Here is a 16,058-nt window from a genome sequence, read left to right as displayed (position 1 = left end):
TCCAAGCCTGTCAACTTCCACCAATGGATGCATCCCAAGATGATGCACGCCTTCGAGAGACGAAACATCCTCGACGAATTTCCACCTTTCACGAGCACAGCTGCTGGAATCACTCGACAGACGCGCAAGGTTGAGGGACATATGATCTTACAGTCCTCATTGCTCAAAACATGCCATTGGCAATATTTGCAAGAAGATGCGTGTGAAATATCGAGACGTGGCTTCTCCAAGGGTGCCGAAATGGGCACAATGAAATAAATTGCTAAACATCCACACTGAAACATGAAAAAGAAAAACAAATATAGTGACATCTAAAACCCTTGCTGGTGATGCCATTTATCCTCCCACCCTTTAAACCACGGACTGTCATCCAGCGTAGCAACCTCCCAGCCCTTCGGAATAAGTCCCGTCTCCTCTTGCTCCTTCGCCCACTCTTCCAACTTGGGCAAGATAACATGTTGAACGTGGAATACCCCTTTATAATCCATCAATTTCTTCTTTCCTTCCTTCAAGACTTTGGATACCAGTGCCGGCACGCCAGGTTCATCACGGAACTCCGTGATGGGAGTGAACACGGCCTTGAAGTTGAAAACAATGGAAGCCGACAGGGGGAGACGCCGGAGTGTCTGCCAGTCTACCCTCAGATTGCAGTCTTTCAAAAGCAAATCGGGATCTTGCAGTTTTCGAAGAGCCTCATGGGGGTCGCCTGGGGGCATGTACAGAGGCTCGCCAACTTCAAGACCCCACGAACCACGCTGTATGGGCTTTTCAGTTGGCATTTTCGTAAAGAAGCTAACATATCACGTCCACAATATTAGCCACTGAGATGATCAAAATGAATTAATGGGTATGAATAGACATACCGATCCATTGAAAACTGCATCTTCTCCTTGTAATCGGGAATTGGCTCATGGATCTGATGCAACTGCTTCCCGATCTTCGAACCAACATTCCACCCAAGCGCTGAACAAATCACCGCGGCTCGAAGGAAATAGTACCCAGTCTGATCATCCCGCAGCATGAGTGCAAAGTCTTCAGGCACGTTGTCGAGAAGCACTTCGAGTGGAGGTTTAGCCCGGATATCTTGTTCAGTGCCAAGAATATGGTTATGCAAGATGCGGTTGTCGACTAGCTTGAAGTGCTGGGGATACCTTGCGCAGATGAACTGTAGGACCATTTCCATGAGTTCCTTACAGGCTAATTCTGAGCCTGGAAGTGCATCTAGAACCGCTTTGCCGTTTTTGGCAAACAGCTCTTTGCGCTGGGCGATGCGAGATTTGTAGGTGCTTTCGAGCTCGATCCACCAGTCGGTTTCCAGTTTGGTCAGTGCTATTCAAATTGAACGGATTATCAGGGGATGTTTTGGAACCTCTGCATTTGTACTTCACATACACATGGTTTGATGGTAAGACCATCTAAATGGCCTGTACGGCCTGGGCTTGGCTTTTTCAATATCGTGTTCCGCATAAGGACTGGGCAATGGGACACCGCTGAGTGTTGCATAGTCGGGGAAATCTCCCAGGGCTTTGATGTCGCCTATCGAGAACCCAGTCGGGGTGTACAAGTTGCCTGGGCTAGTCTTATAGTCGGCAGTCATGGGCAAAATATTTTGGCGCATTTCGGTCTCGTCGACTTCACGCCGGCGTATAGCTTTCTCCTGTAGACTTAGGAGTGCTTCCCTACGCTGGGGTGGTAGGGCATGATTGTAGCTCGCAGGGGAGGTGGCGCTACTGGGCTGGTTCTTGTCAGGGGAGAATGATCGCGGTGGGGTTTTGGCCGTTGAACCTCGTCGACCGCGTAGGGACACTCTGTTTAGAAAGGACTTTGGGGATGACCGATATAGAATCAAGTAAACGGCGGTAGCGGCTACCAGGATCATGCCGATCCTCCAGGCGCTCTCAGGGCTGTTGATGACATCCATGGCTGGTTATATGATTCGCATTGGGCAAAGTAGGATGGAGGGTGAGGTCGAAGTCGATATAAAACGTCTGCTTTAATTTACCATCCACATCGACTGTATTCTGTGGCGTCAAATGGCAAAGCCTAATGGGAGATAGGAGAAAGACTGCATCCCGGACCAAAGGAATGATGTTCATTAAGTACTTCCAATACTTGAAAACAAGAAGCCCAGAAGGTTACGTGTGGCACTTGAAGCGGGATCTTCGAAGCGGGGAAGCTCGCATAGATCCAAGATTGCGCATCGAATAGCTTCTTTGGTTGGTCGTGGTAACTCGATTCGTCCTTCCGTGTTTGGCGAGAATATGCAGGTCTAAGGACTCAACTATGACGACGTCGACTTTATTTAGTGTTATCGAAGTATGTTTTTATCTGTTGTGAACTTCTTATCGATGCTTACCATGAAAGGTCTCGTTTGTTTGTATCCCCGGAGTAAAAGCCGTCACTTGGGTTAGTTCACATTACTCATACGACTTACCTCGCGCAGAGCTTTATCAGGGGCAGTAATTATTGAAAGACCAATCTCATAGCATTGAAGTCATAGCAAACTGTGAAATGCGCAGGATAAGACAAAGAGAGATAAGAATATCAGGACTGCATGTACTAATTGGGAAAGCAGGCTCGGCTAGTCCCGAAAGGGAAAAAATGTCCAGGATCTTGATAGTCACGACCAATGGCAGGTCATAGCAATTGCCATACACTGGTTGGGAACATGGACCAAGCGTGCAATTCCAATAATGGCCCAAAATTGCAAGAATCAAAATTGCAAGGGGCTTTTCTCAGCATCGGGTAACTTGCTTGGCTCCGGATGGATGTCTCCAGGTGCTCTGCTCGGTCATCAACCACATTTCAATTCATCTGGACTCGGCTCGACCAATGAATCTCTCGTAGACACCCTCCATGGCGTCGTTGTCTTTCTCCTTGTGAAATCCTGATGGAGGGCTAAGAGGCGATGTTGGCAGGGACTCGCATTCTTCGCGCCCTGAGATTGCGCTGAGAAATTGAGAGAATTCGAGTCGAGAGTCGATGGGCGTGACAAGCGCCTAGTTAACCCTGACTTTGGCTGCCTTGAACCGGGCAACAAACTGCTTGCGCTGTTCATAGTTCGCTCCTGTATACCGCAGACTTGTCCATTTTTTCCATCTCCCGGGTATAGTCAGGTAACCAGTTGGGCCGTATCTTGCCTGTAAGAGGCGAAAGTAACCCGCGCATTGATCGCAATCAAAATCGTCGTCCGGATCCAGATCGTATTCAAGATAATCGCTGGTTGTTGACCTTAGAAGTTCACGGGCAGGGATGTCTCTCTCAACCCATTTGTCACAAGCCTCATATTCAAACGAGTTGATAGTATCGCGTACTAACTTCAAGTCAGCAGCGCAGTCTGCCAAATTTTGCTCAGTGACGGCCTCGAGATCAATCCCTAGTTTTTTTCGCAACAAAACGCCGCGAAAAATCTTTAGTTGTCAATGGTAAGAACGCAGGGTCGTCTCCAGACATGGGATCCTGTCCAGTCATCAGGCGCCACAATTCTGGATCTGGAACTTCTAGGGCACGCTGCAGACTTGCAAGCCATAAGTGATAATTAGAGCTGCCCCGAAGTTTGATCACTTTGACACCATTGATCGAGATGGTCTCCTCGTCTGCCATGGCTATGGTTGGGTGATTGGTTGCGGTAGATTGTAAATTTGAGGAAGATGGAAAGAGATCGAAAGAGGGTGGTAGAGGATGGAACGGATATCAGAAAGACGACTCTCTGTGAAGAGCACAATCCAAAATGCTCGCTCAGTGGACTTTCCCAATATGGGGCAGAGATCGGTCCAAGCGAAGGTGAGAAGTTGAGGTGGATAGTGGATAAGGGTCGTCCATTGTTCCGTAAACAACACCAATAACGTAGAGGAACTTTGAAGCAATTGGCACAGTTTGCTCAATGCAGGTCCATGGAACGTTTCTCGCCGCTTGTTGAACTCGTCCATCACGAGTTCTACAATCCTGTCTCTTCTTAAACTGTCAGGATCTGTTGCGTATTCTATGTGGAACGGCTGTCATATCTGACCCGCGAGCTCCCTCCTCTTTGACGGGTTAAATACTGAGTGTACAGACTCAAGGAAGGCGTCCGGATCGTGGGTTCGTTCCAGTGAGCCACTGTATCGGTAATATATCGCGCTCTGAAGAGCATCAGGTAGCTCCCATGTCTTTGCCATCATATAGAGAGAACCATGTAAAGCTAGTTCGTTCAGAGGACCTACCGAAGAAGTTAGATACTCTAGCTGCATGGTCAAGAGGAGACACCGACCCGACGGTTCTGAGAATGGACAAGACTCCGTAGTGTAGGAACCAAGGTAGATAAGTTCCAGCAGTTTCCAAACAGTGTTCACATCCCCGAACTGAATATAGTACTCGCAGTTCCCTGATGCCTAATAACTTCGGCGAAAATGTGCATCGATATGCCGGCTTGCCGCTCCCACGACAGCCGTATGCACCGGGATCCTGAAGCCGCTGGCGATGATGGAGGCGTCGCTGTTCCTGTCCCTTGCATTCCACAAGGCACGCCTGGCCTCAATATCGAGGTACTGAAACCGCGCCATCGCCTTGCCGGTTTGCAGTGTTCCTTGTGGTTGAAGGGAGTCCACGGACGCCTGTTAGGTCTGCGATTCGGATCGTTGTATGTGTCCGCCCCCAAGAATAAGATAGGGCTGATGGCCAAGGAACCCCTTCCCCAGATATCCCTTGGTGCTTTTCATTAACAAGGACAAGCCACGTTGGTCACATGTTGAATAGTAGGATGCGGTAGAAGGACGTGTCGTGGGCAAGGGCATAATGTGACAGCTCAACATGACAAGAAAGGCTATTTCTCGGTGTTCAATGCGTCACACCAAGACCGACTCTACACTCTACTCTCGAATACTGCGCGCGGCCCGGTTTCGTTACAACTAGCCGACGTCATGGAGTTGCTGATCAGGTGTTTTATAAAACACTATGTGCATGATGACTTACACGTCTACGCCGTCGGATTCCACGGGATACAGTACATCCAGAATTCCTTTTATTCAACTTCGGCTAATCCACACACCACCATTCCTGAACACCGGCACTCTCCTGTTCCTTTTTTCTTCCATCGAGGATCGTGATGAGTATACCTGGCACCAGTTGGGGGAGCAGCACGGACAGAGGATCCTGTACCCCAGCATTCTGGAAAGGGATAATCGATGTCAGGTACAAGTTTGTTTGGTTGCAGTTCCTCTGTCGCTTGGAGCTTAGGACTTTGAGTCACCCCGTCAAACCTGGGTTGAGCCACAGCCTGGTACATGTATAAGGCGGTGTGTTGTGGCATTCATCGCTCCCGTTGTTCGCAAAGTACGACTGCAGAAATATATTGCACGAGGAACTATTTGCGGAAAGATGATCCTTCTCTGGATACCAAGTAATAAGGCTGGAAGCAATGGAAAGATCTAGCTGTTCACTCCCTTGAAGGGCACGACTTAACTTGAAACTGCGTATAATGTAATGAGTTGATGTATTTCGCCATAATTCTGTGTCGTCGAAATCCGTGTATGCCCTTCTTCCTTCACAATCTAACCGATCCCAACCGTATATCCGTAGTGGACGGGGCGCATCCTTAGTTACAGAGACCCCAGGAGGAGCAAGGTCCTTTGTTTGCGCTCCAGATGCTAGGCCACGGAGATGGTAGAGTACCAAGATAACCACACCTCAGGCATTTGCAGTAAATCTCAACGGACGAATCAGTCAGAGTTGCTCCAGGTCCAAGGAGGGCGAAAGAGCCCGCGATCAGTCTGCTTGTCTAAAGAGCGACCAAGGGCAAACAATGATCTCTTTGCTGGAATTTTGCTTTGGCCACTGCTGCATGTGCTATTCTATTGTTTGGTCGTAGTATTTAGCCGGTCTAACCACACTGAAACTTCAAGCTCCATGCGCTCGCCTTACGTGGCCTCTCAAATATGTACATACTGAAACATCATCATCATCTTCCCTCTCCTCCCGTACTTAGTTCATCTGATCCGATGCACTGAATCGTGGTTTGTGACAGGAGATCTTGTAGGCGAATTTGACCGGAGAGAATTTCAAGCTCTTTGCCTTTGTGCCATTCTGCAAGAATCTTTTCTTGATGTCTTTCGGCTGTCTCATAATACCACTCTGCTTTCTCATGATCCGTTAGTCCCTTCGGCGGTAACGGCGGTGGGTGACCATAAAAATCCCAGGCCCTGACGCCCTGACCTTCTCTGAGGCAAATCCACGAATACTCGTAGAAGACCTTGGGTCTGAACGAGTCGCAGCCTGCATAGTCACATAAGAACTTCATCGCCCGGATTACCACCTGGGCCCTCCATATCCATTTTGCTTCGGCAGCGGTGCTGTATGCCGGCCAGGTATTCACTCGTTCCATTCGATCCAGATATTCTTCGTCCGTTTCCGTAGGGTCCCTTTTGCGCCGTAAGATGTGCTCCGGGCTCAATTCCAAAGCAGTTCGATGGCGCTTATGATCAGGTTCTTCCAGCGGATATTCAGATTGTATTATGTTGTAAATTTGCTTGGTGACTTCGTCCGCCTCTTCGTCTTCAAGAAGGGTGTCCTCAAGCCGCATGTACAAAGTTTCTAATTAAGCATATAAAGGGTGTGTCTGTTTTAATGCGGCCTTTTTCTCCCGGATATAAAACCAATAGGTCCAACGGGTGACCTGGGTATACACGATTAAGGAAACGATAATTACTACGCGGTGACGTACTCCATGTATGCCAAATATTATGACCCATCCATTGAGCAGTGAGTTTAGGACCTAATTGTTAGTCCTCCTAATACGACGGTGATGGCCATATACATCCGATGTGTGGGATTATCTCCCGGTTTGTGTGCATTAAGTTTGCTTGCTAGCGACCACTCACTCTCCGCCTGAATGCTTGGCAGCTAAGTCGTCTCCCTTAGCTTTAGGAAGTGCGAAGCATACGTCTGGTCAAAATCTAGCCATTTAAGCGTCACTGACGGCCTAAAAGCTGATTCCATGAGGTAGTTGAGGGTTCGAATTGAAAAGCATGAACTGGCTCTTGTATTTTTGCTTAACATTAGAGACATCGGATCGCATTTCTAACTCTACTCGAAGAACTTCCCCCGGGGGGAGGAGGAAGGTAGGTTATATATTCGGTGAGTGATACTGCGTATTAATTTCCAGATGTTGGGGAGGAGCCGTCCTCTGCGGAAGATGATTTATTCTCCTGCCTTGGTACGGGAATCTGGGTATCCTTACTGAAATCTTTTGTTTCAAGGTAAGGGGTCTCGAATAGCCTCGATTGATACTGGTGTTGCTTGGAGAATCGCACCTACGGACTTATGGGGAGTGTCATAGCCAAGGACTAGGGAAACCGTACCAAGCTAAGCGATAGCACGGCATCGGAAATGGCCTATTATGTTGTACACCTCGTAGCGCCCTCCGTCAACGGACACTAATATGATGGGACGAAAGGAGACCAGCAACAGCTTTATCTTACGCTTTATTATGAGCCAGGTTTGTACCTAAGCACCTTGATTCCAGTATCAAAAGTGACAAAGTTACCTGTAGTTGCCATACAGACTTGATTTTCTAGGATTAACGCGACTTTCCCTCTTCAGATGAGGCTGCTCTAACGAGGGCACTCATGGAGCTAATTACCGAGTATTTCTTATCACTGGTCAATATTCTAGCTATTTTCAGGCCTTGCAGTAATAATCTCAAATACTTAGTAATATTATAAGTTTTAAGAAGAGAATGTAAAGACTTCGGATAACAATGCGGCTACAGCTCATCTTGATGATTCTGGTTTCCAACCGATATCATGAACTCGGAGCCCAACGTTGTTCCAAAGCCTACTGCCGGTGTAACTGGTTGCATTATAGCGCGCATTGCTTCATTGCTGACAAGTCAAAGTATTTCGCGATAAAGTGGCATTCCTCATTGGTTGGGGCACCATCTAGGTGGCCTTCTTCCGTCTTGAAGGCTTATAATGTGGTCGGTCTATAGGCAACACATATTTGGGTTTGCCCCCTGTAGAAAACTATGTGTTTTATATCCTAATCATCTTCACCTTCATTCTTATAGAGATCGACAAAGTACGCCAGCTGCATCCGGCCCATTTAACTCTCTGCACGATACAGTATACTGAACTCATATGCGCTGGAATACCACTCTGGGGGTGATGCAATGGGTATGGATGACTGGCTCAGGACCTTTTCACATAAATTGCTATATTCAAGTACAATTTCCGAACAACAATCCCAGCCCAACCCCAATAGAAATGCTCCCAGGTGTCTGGTACAGCTCAACTGCATACCACTCGCATCTCGCCTGTATAGAGATCCCAAATTTTAACAGTGTTATTTTCGGATGACCCCGATAGTTGATCGTCAGATACGAAAGTGACTGAGTAGATCTCATCGACACCGCCCCAGAACGTATGACACAGCTTACCTGTCCGGGTGTCCCAGACCTTGAAACTATCATCGAAGGAAGCAGATGCCAGCAATTGACTGTCTGGTGAAAAGTCGATCGAGCTAACCCAATCAGTATGGCCCTTGAGCGTCTGGCGCAGTTCCCCCGTACGGTGGTCCCAGAGCTTAACAGTGTGATCCTCGCTGCTGAACGCTAATAGTTGACCGTCTGGTGAGAAGGCGACTAAGCGAAACAGGCTGATATGCCCATTCCACCTTTCCCTGACTGTCGGTACCAAACTCCAGGTTGAGCGCTCACTTTCGAATGTTTTCCTGATCATTGAATCTTCTCGAGCAAATATTAACCCTATGGAGTAAAGCTGAAGGGGCACGGTATCAGCTATCTGGCGATTTCGAATAATGAAAGACCGCGCTTCAGATACGAAATTGGACAGTGTTTGGTCATTGTAAGACTATATTTGTTAGTACTGACTAATGCACCGAGCCTCCATCTGCGTACCTCTATGGTTAATGACCGTAGTCTCTGGATCATTCCAACGACTTCAGATAGAAATCCCAAAAGGCTCATCGCTTCGACCCAATGGAGAAAATGAGATTGAAGAAAAGGCATAACTTCAGCAAGCTCATCGACTGGGTTATGGCTCTGTACCAGATGATGTACCCAGTATCGACAGGCATACTGTAATTCTGATGGCAGGCAGTGACTAAGAGTATCTTTATCGATGTTGACCCTTGGCTTGATCTCATTTTCTAAGTTGCAGATATTTTTCCGTAGTCTATACTTTGGATCTTGCATAACTTTGAGACATTGTGCGGCGAGTTTCTTATGCACTAAGCTCTCATCTACCCAGAATGGGTATTCTTCTTGTTTCTTGTCGAGAAGGAAATCCCGGAATGAAAGATGTAAAATCTGGACTGGCTTATCTGATCTAGCAGGAACATCGAGAACAGGGTAGAACAGTTTGATTTGCTCCTGGACCTTGTCGGTTTCCATCTGTAGAAGCTTGGCAAAAGAATCCACCGACAGCGGAGTAGCAAGGAGAATGAGAATGCCGATTGTATTCTGAAACTCGTGTATCAATTGTCGGGGTTTTTCTTCATCCTCATTTGTGAGAAGTTGATTTAATATGAGCGTATATGTTCCCTCCATATTTGTCGCATAATTAGTTTGGTCACTTAGAATAGCTTCAAGGCGCTCTGCAGCATTCCCGCTGTCGTCACTGACGAATCGAACAAGCATAGTAGTAGAAAGGAACGACGGAGCAGTTCTCTCAACTAGTGTATTGATTGTCTTCTCCCCTGGCCAATCTGCTGGGAGGTCGCGCTCCTGCTGCAACCACAGGAACTTATGATTCAGGTAGACTCTGATTTCGTGCTCCATCACAGAATGAGGGATCTCGTGGATGATCAAATGTTGATGATTATCTGTGGCACCTTGAAGCCCTAGCTTCATGGGTAGATCTGGCCTGCTTGTTAGCAGGAATCGAAACTGCACCGAGCATGATTCCTGCAGACGTGGTAGAAGTTCTAGAATGTCCCGGACATCATCATCTTGGCTGCATTCATCCAGTGCATCAATCACGATCAGTATGGTTGACCTTGAGCGGGCCAGGTTCAGCTCATTAAGTGGCTCTAGGATGAGCTTCTGGAACTGCTCCTCAAGTCCTCTTGCTGAGATCTCTGGATCATTCCTTATTGCATGTTGGATGTTGGGAGTCAGCTGAGGCATGGTATCTCCGAGTTGTCTTGCCAGCGTTGGAAAAAGTAGTTTGGCGTTTCCTCGCTCTTGTTCGCCGCTTCTGAAGAAGAAGCTTGCCCCCAAGACCCCCTGTCTCTCAAAAGAGCTTGAAACTGTCCGAGCAATAGTTGACTTTCCTGTTCCAGCCAAGCCACTCAACCAGAACAAGCATTTCTCGTTGGGGGTTTTTACCCAGTGGTCAATCTTGCCAAGGAGCTCCACCTGGGTTCCTGGGAGGCATTCGATCTGTTGATTATCAGGGTCGTTGAATGCCGCGCCTTTCGCGATGTGTAACCACCTGATATCTATCTTCTGATTGATTAGAAGATTGAGAGATTGCCTGAATTATGAGTTAGCTCCTCCGTTTAAAGGCCGATCATACACCCACGTTTGGTTTAACATTAATGATAGCCAAAACAAGGAATTATATCTCTTGATTTCGCGAATGACGTTCTCCGCTTCCTTCTCTTCCAAAGGCCATTTCCAGGGTTGAAATTCCCATCGGCTTAGTAGTGACTGCGTTGCTTTTGGCTCGATCTCATCCTGTAATCTGCTGAGAGTTGCAGCGCATTTGGTGATATCCTCAAGTAAACCTTGGGAAGGACCAGTTTGTGTCGGGCTTCGGTCGTGAAGGACCTTTTGAAGCGGTTCAAGTGGCTGAGAAAGGGCAGAAATCTCGTCCTGTAGCCTGGTAACATCATACCGTCCTTCTCTGATTCGACCGATGTTGATATACCTCCGGAGTATCTTACTGATGGCTTCTGTTGTTTGGATGACTTCGATAAGGCTTGCTTCGCCCGAAAGCGGTTCCATGGTCACGTATTCGAAATATTCATTCGGCAAACTCCGTGGGCAACTGCTGGGGAGGCAGATGGGTCGCAGATGAGGTGGTAAGGGTGAGGGGTAAGCGCTAGGAATGCAAGCTAGATGGACTCTTGGCAGGGTTTCTCTCTTGGCATTACCGTCGATATAGATTACGAAATTGATATTTGAATTAGGGATGGTGCTCTTCGAAGAGCTATATGTACTGTCAGGGCAAGCTGACAGTGTTCAGCTCAGGCCGAGACCTCGGGGATCCACCTAAGCATTCTTATTATATTATTAACAGAATCCTATCAAAAAGTCCTTAATTAGATAGGAAGAAAAATTCTCTTAGATACGCTATAAGATAATAAGACCTTACCTTAATTAATAAGTATATTTAGGAGTAAAGGTAAATAGAAGTTCAGTTAAAAGAGAAGTCAAGTTAAAGATAAGTCAAGTCGAATAGAAGTTAAGTTAAAGAGAATTTAAGTTGAGTAGAAGTTAAGTCGAAGAGAAGTCAAGTTAAAGAGAAAGAGAGAGAGAGTTTATGTTACTAAAATATCGCTCTTAAATCAGGTTAAGGCTTTCCTCGGCCACTCTAGCCATTCATTCCAGGAAGGTCCTAGGAATTGAGTGACTGATTCGATCAAAAACCGGCCACCATCTTGAAATACCCAAAGGTCACGGCTTGGGTGAATAAGCGCGCCATAATATGCCAGAATCACTAAGGCTTCCCCTTGATGCGATGCCACTAGATCCACATATTCAGGAGATATCATAACCGGCCACGCCACTAAAGCATCAAGTTTTCCATTCTCCGAGTCCAGTGCCGTCATCACCACATGTAGAGCCTGAACAGTAAGGCGATAAGCTTTTAGTCTGGCTTCATCTTTTTCAGACCCTTGGATAAGCTCATACAAAGCGCCACACACCGGTCCAAAATCAGAATCCATATCTGGGAGCCGTTCACCAAAAGTCAACAGTGGCTTGAGTTTCGTCTCCCGCAGGTATTCCCATCGACCTTCGGCTAGGATTGTTCGTATTCCAAGGTGAAGTCGGAGGTACTGCACGAAACGGTCGAGGAAGCTTTCAAAAGAACCTTCTCGGAAGACAAGTGTATCGCAGAGCAAGTGGAGCCCCAGAATTGAAGCAAAAAGAAATATCGGGATGCATGTCTCTTGGTCGAAGTGTGGTGATAGGTTGTTAAAGTTCTTCAATGCATGAGTCTGAAGTTGTGTCGCGTGATTTCGATAGAAGTCTCGACGATCCGGCCTAGTGATGCTGAGATTCAGAGCACTCGTGGCTAACACCAAGTTGAGTAGGTAGGGTGCTTCAAGGCCAACTTTCAGCATATCGGGGAAAGACGTGGTAGACAATATCTCGCCGGCATTGATCCAATTAGAACTTTCCACAAACACATTGTGAAGAAGCTCCACATGAAGCATATTGACTGGAGGATCTTGGGTGGAGCCACATGGGGCTGATGGGACATGTTGCGCGGGTGAACTAGTAGCGGGAGACGCAGAAGCAAATTCGTGGCTGGTGCTGGGTGAAGCTCGTGCCGAGGAGGCTGTAGGAGCAGGTCCAACAAAATGGCACTGTCGTTCCGAAGCAACGCAATTGGAGCAGACAGGTCGTCGCTCATCACACTAGTCGAGTCAGCAATATTCGAATGGAGTCGAAAGGGGGGTTACATACCTTCACATGACGACGTTTGCATTCAACGCAGCCATTGCGAGATTTCTTATGTGTCCTGCGTGGCATGTCGGCTGTACGCGGATAACTCCAACCTCAGGGGATTCGGCGTGAGGCAGAAGTCATGTACTCGTCCGAGCGCAAATTTTGCAGCCTATTTTCACATAACTCCCACGTTTAGCTTCTGCGACCCATTCAATGAGGGATCCACCAGATCTGGCTCCGCGATGCTCGATGGGCTTGGCTCGTTATACGCGTATGCACAGACCAGCTGGCGACCCACTTTCGGATATTCTTGGCACGCAAACATGAACTCGGCCATTCATATCTCAAGTTAAACTACTGTATGGTCAATGGAATTGGGGGAGCAGTACACCAATCTGAAAATCAGCGTGGATTTTAGACTATGTATAGGGCTAAACACAGCCACACTCGCAGGCCTAAATTCAACTTTCACTAGTATGAAACAGATATCGCAGTCTGAAATATCCTCATCCTAAGTTGTTTCCTGTGAATTGCACATTCGAATTGTTCAGAATAGCACCGAAAGCCTTGCAACTGGCTCAACATCAAGTTTCATGTCCAGCAGACAGGCTGGTATTTTCATGTTGGTTGGCCAACTTACCTCCCAGCTCTCACGATAATCGAAGCTTCAGATCCGCGTATTGAGGAACCAAGCTTGCGCTGTGGACCAGATCAGATTCAATCTAGAGGACCCACTCTTTCAATACGCGTATAGACACACTCCACGAGCAACATACGGCTCGGTTGGCAACAGTTTACAGGGGTTCAAGGATTTTATATAGTTATTTTTATATAAGCTACATGGGGCAAAACTCTGTTGCCTCGTGGCTCAATACATAAATAGCGGGCAGCGGCCGCTTGAAAACAGGAGTAATCACTCAACACTCAGGTACGAGATTCTTCGAGGTCCTCCCTGAGTGCCATCAACACAAATTGAACATCAAACATGGCGGTACTTGAGCCTTACAAGGGCGGCTACTATCTCTGGAAATACATTCCTTCTCTTGCGGCCGCCGTCATCTTTCTACTTCTTTTCATCGTTGCAACGGGTTATCATTCATGGAAGCTCCATAAAACAAAAGCACGCTTCTGCATTGCGTTCGTCATTGGCGGCATATGTGTGTATTCCATACGACATTGCAATCTTCTACTTCCTATGGCTAACTTTCTGCTCTCTAGTTGAGATCATTGGATATGTTGCTAGAGCGGCCGCACACAACCAAACTGGCAAACTTATGCCCTACTCGATTCAGAGCGTGTTCTTGCTCCTTGGTCCAACCCTGTTTGCCGCATCAGTCTACATGGCTCTGGGTCGGATCATCCGCTGCGTACGCGCAGAAAAATATTCCCTCATTCGAATCAACTGGCTCACCAAGGTCTTTGTCATGGGCGACGTCCTCTCGTTCATGGTGCAAGGCGGAGCATCCGGCTTAATGGTGTCTGGCAACACCGCAAAACTTGGCTCCAATATCGTCGTGGCCGGTCTAGTGATCCAGGTTCTCATGTTCTGCTTCTTCATTGTCACTTCGGTGATGTTTCAAGTTCGCATGAATCGGTGTCCGACTCCTGAGTCATTCGATGAGCGGTTCAAATGGAAGAGCCACCTTCGAGTGCTCCACGCTATCAGTTTGTTGATCTTGATTCGAAGTCTTTTCCGTGTTGTCGAATATGTGCAGGGCAACGATGGATATTCTTTGACGCATGAGTGGACTCTTTATGTATTTGACTCGACGTTGATGTTTGTGGTTATGCTTATCTGGGGCATTTGGTATCCAGGGAACCTACAAGTATTGCTCAAGGAGAACATGCCACTCACGAGTTTGATGAGTCGAGATGTGGAATCTAGGCAGGGCTACAGTGCTTAGGACTTCGCTTCTTTCACACGGGCTGGGGATCGTGGGCCATTTTTAATTAGAGTTTGAGAAGAGAGATAGACATTGCTATTAATCTCACTTTGAAAATCATTGCTGTTCTAAATCTCCTCGGTAACAATCAAAGCAAGGTTCGTACATCCCATCGGCACAGTAATCCACGCCGCCTCCGCATCCGAGTGATCACTATAATTATAGGCGCCATTGAAAGACATGATCTGTCCAACAGTAGTTCCAAACTTCTCCGCAAGATCCTTGTAAACACCATAGGTAAAATGGAATGGGGTCACAGTACACGCGCTGGGTACACATTGGCGAATCTTGATGAACGTCCCAGCGGGTATCTCCTCCGTCGTCGACGAAATCCCTGCTTGGCTAGCTTCACTGAACACAGTCTCCACAGTGACGTTGAGCTTATACAAAGCGATCTTCTCGATAGTGTCTCCGGAAATTGTCTTATAGTCATGTGGTCCGCCCTTCACGCATGTTGCAGTTGCATTCTGTCTGGTCAGGAGACAAGTGCTGCTGTCTGGATTGCAGACTTGGCCTGGAATGAGCAGCGTAAATCCTGCGAACAGATGTTCCGCGTCTATCATTCGGTTGGCTCGGGCGATGTCGCAGGCACCACGGTTGAATTTTTTGGCAATGCTGAAAATCGTGTCTTCCGATGTGGTTGTGTAGACGAACGAGGTGCTGTTCAACGAGGATGAATCACAGCTACCTCGAGAGGTATGGGGGACGGCAAAGGCAGTAGTGGCTAGGCCAGCTACTAATGAGAAGGGAAGAAATCTCATTTTGATTTTGAGAAGTGGAAATTTGATCACGGTGTTCTGGACTTGGACTTGTTTTGCTTGCTTATAATGTGAGTGAACCTCGCGGCGTAGCAGCCGATCTTATAGGAATCGACAGTGCAACAAGGAAAATATCAAGAAAGGCAACATGCTCCGAACTTACTTAGTGTCTACTTAGTCTTGTTGTGTGTTTTAGAATCTGCGAGGGGTACGTGGTAGTGGATCTCGGAGCCATTGGATCTGCATAAGACTACGATCACCACCTCCGCTTCTCAGAAGAGCATTTAAAAATGTGGAGGGCATGCGGGGCCGACACTAAAGTCAGGTTCACATTGATTGAACTAAGAGATTGGGTGAGAAGACCCTTCTTAGCGTGAAGTTAACTCTAGCATATAGAAATGCTCCATGGATGAGGAATCAGGTATTTCTGCACCCGGCGCAATATCGCGCTGAAGATGAAAGATAAGCTTTTAAAGGAGATCCATATAGTGAATGACTTTTTCTTCACAATTTAAACCTTTTAAAAGCTTCGTCTTCGCTATTAGGCTCAGAAGCCATGGTTCTAAGGCCGGGGTCCTGCCACAGGACTTCGGTCGTCTCAACGGAAGCATCATGTGGGGAACCTCCATGCTAAACCTGGAGCACTATGTCGATCATCATTACGATACAGATGACCTCGGAGTTAAGGATCCCCATGAAAATAGACGGATAAGACTTATTGCGTATATATCCTTCCCAACCGCG

At 47.3% G+C, this 16,058-nt stretch overlaps 7 protein-coding genes across 7 annotated transcripts; 3 read left to right on the top strand and 4 right to left on the bottom strand.

Moving 5' to 3' along the window:
* Positions 1-39: 39 nt before the first annotated feature.
* On the top strand, positions 40-258 carry N7473_003493 (uncharacterized protein; the record flags this gene model as incomplete). Its single annotated transcript, XM_057149433.1, has 1 exon — positions 40-258. The coding sequence occupies one exon, from the start codon at positions 40-42 to the stop codon at positions 256-258; it is 219 nt and encodes a 72-aa protein (XP_057013087.1).
* Positions 259-311: 53 nt separating this feature from the next.
* Positions 312-1,921, bottom strand: N7473_003492 (heme-dependent oxidative N-demethylase family protein; the record flags this gene model as incomplete). Its single annotated transcript, XM_057149432.1, has 3 exons — positions 312-792; positions 864-1,329; positions 1,393-1,921. The coding sequence occupies 3 exons, from the start codon at positions 1,919-1,921 to the stop codon at positions 312-314; spliced, it is 1,476 nt and encodes a 491-aa protein (XP_057013086.1).
* A 2,467-nt stretch (positions 1,922-4,388) lies between these two features.
* On the top strand, positions 4,389-4,700 carry N7473_003491 (uncharacterized protein; the record flags this gene model as incomplete). Its single annotated transcript, XM_057149431.1, has 1 exon — positions 4,389-4,700. One exon carries the CDS (start codon positions 4,389-4,391, stop codon positions 4,698-4,700), a length of 312 nt encoding a protein of 103 aa, XP_057013085.1.
* A 1,235-nt stretch (positions 4,701-5,935) lies between these two features.
* N7473_003490 (uncharacterized protein) lies at positions 5,936-6,556 on the bottom strand (the record flags this gene model as incomplete). The annotated part of the gene is made up of 1 exon (XM_057149430.1): positions 5,936-6,556. The coding sequence occupies one exon, from the start codon at positions 6,554-6,556 to the stop codon at positions 5,936-5,938; it is 621 nt and encodes a 206-aa protein (XP_057013084.1).
* A 4,949-nt stretch (positions 6,557-11,505) lies between these two features.
* On the bottom strand, positions 11,506-12,697 carry N7473_003489 (Zn(II)2Cys6 transcription factor domain-containing protein; the record flags this gene model as incomplete). Its single annotated transcript, XM_057149429.1, has 2 exons — positions 11,506-12,582; positions 12,632-12,697. The coding sequence occupies 2 exons, from the start codon at positions 12,695-12,697 to the stop codon at positions 11,506-11,508; spliced, it is 1,143 nt and encodes a 380-aa protein (XP_057013083.1).
* Positions 12,698-13,598: 901 nt separating this feature from the next.
* N7473_003488 (RTA1 domain-containing protein) lies at positions 13,599-14,517 on the top strand (the record flags this gene model as incomplete). The annotated part of the gene is made up of 2 exons (XM_057149428.1): positions 13,599-13,770; positions 13,832-14,517. 2 exons carry the CDS (start codon positions 13,599-13,601, stop codon positions 14,515-14,517), a joined length of 858 nt encoding a protein of 285 aa, XP_057013082.1.
* Positions 14,518-14,624: 107 nt separating this feature from the next.
* On the bottom strand, positions 14,625-15,317 carry N7473_003487 (LysM peptidoglycan-binding domain-containing protein; the record flags this gene model as incomplete). Its single annotated transcript, XM_057149427.1, has 1 exon — positions 14,625-15,317. One exon carries the CDS (start codon positions 15,315-15,317, stop codon positions 14,625-14,627), a length of 693 nt encoding a protein of 230 aa, XP_057013081.1.
* Positions 15,318-16,058: the final 741 nt, after the last annotated feature.

Source organism: Penicillium subrubescens (genome assembly GCF_028828155.1).
Source record: "Penicillium subrubescens strain IBT 31985 chromosome Unknown utg000002l_segment0_segment0, whole genome shotgun sequence".
Taxonomy (NCBI): Eukaryota; Fungi; Ascomycota; class Eurotiomycetes; order Eurotiales; family Aspergillaceae; genus Penicillium; species Penicillium subrubescens.
The sequence above is the reverse complement of the archived record's forward strand: the minus strand, read 5'-3'. Positions and strand labels throughout refer to the sequence as shown.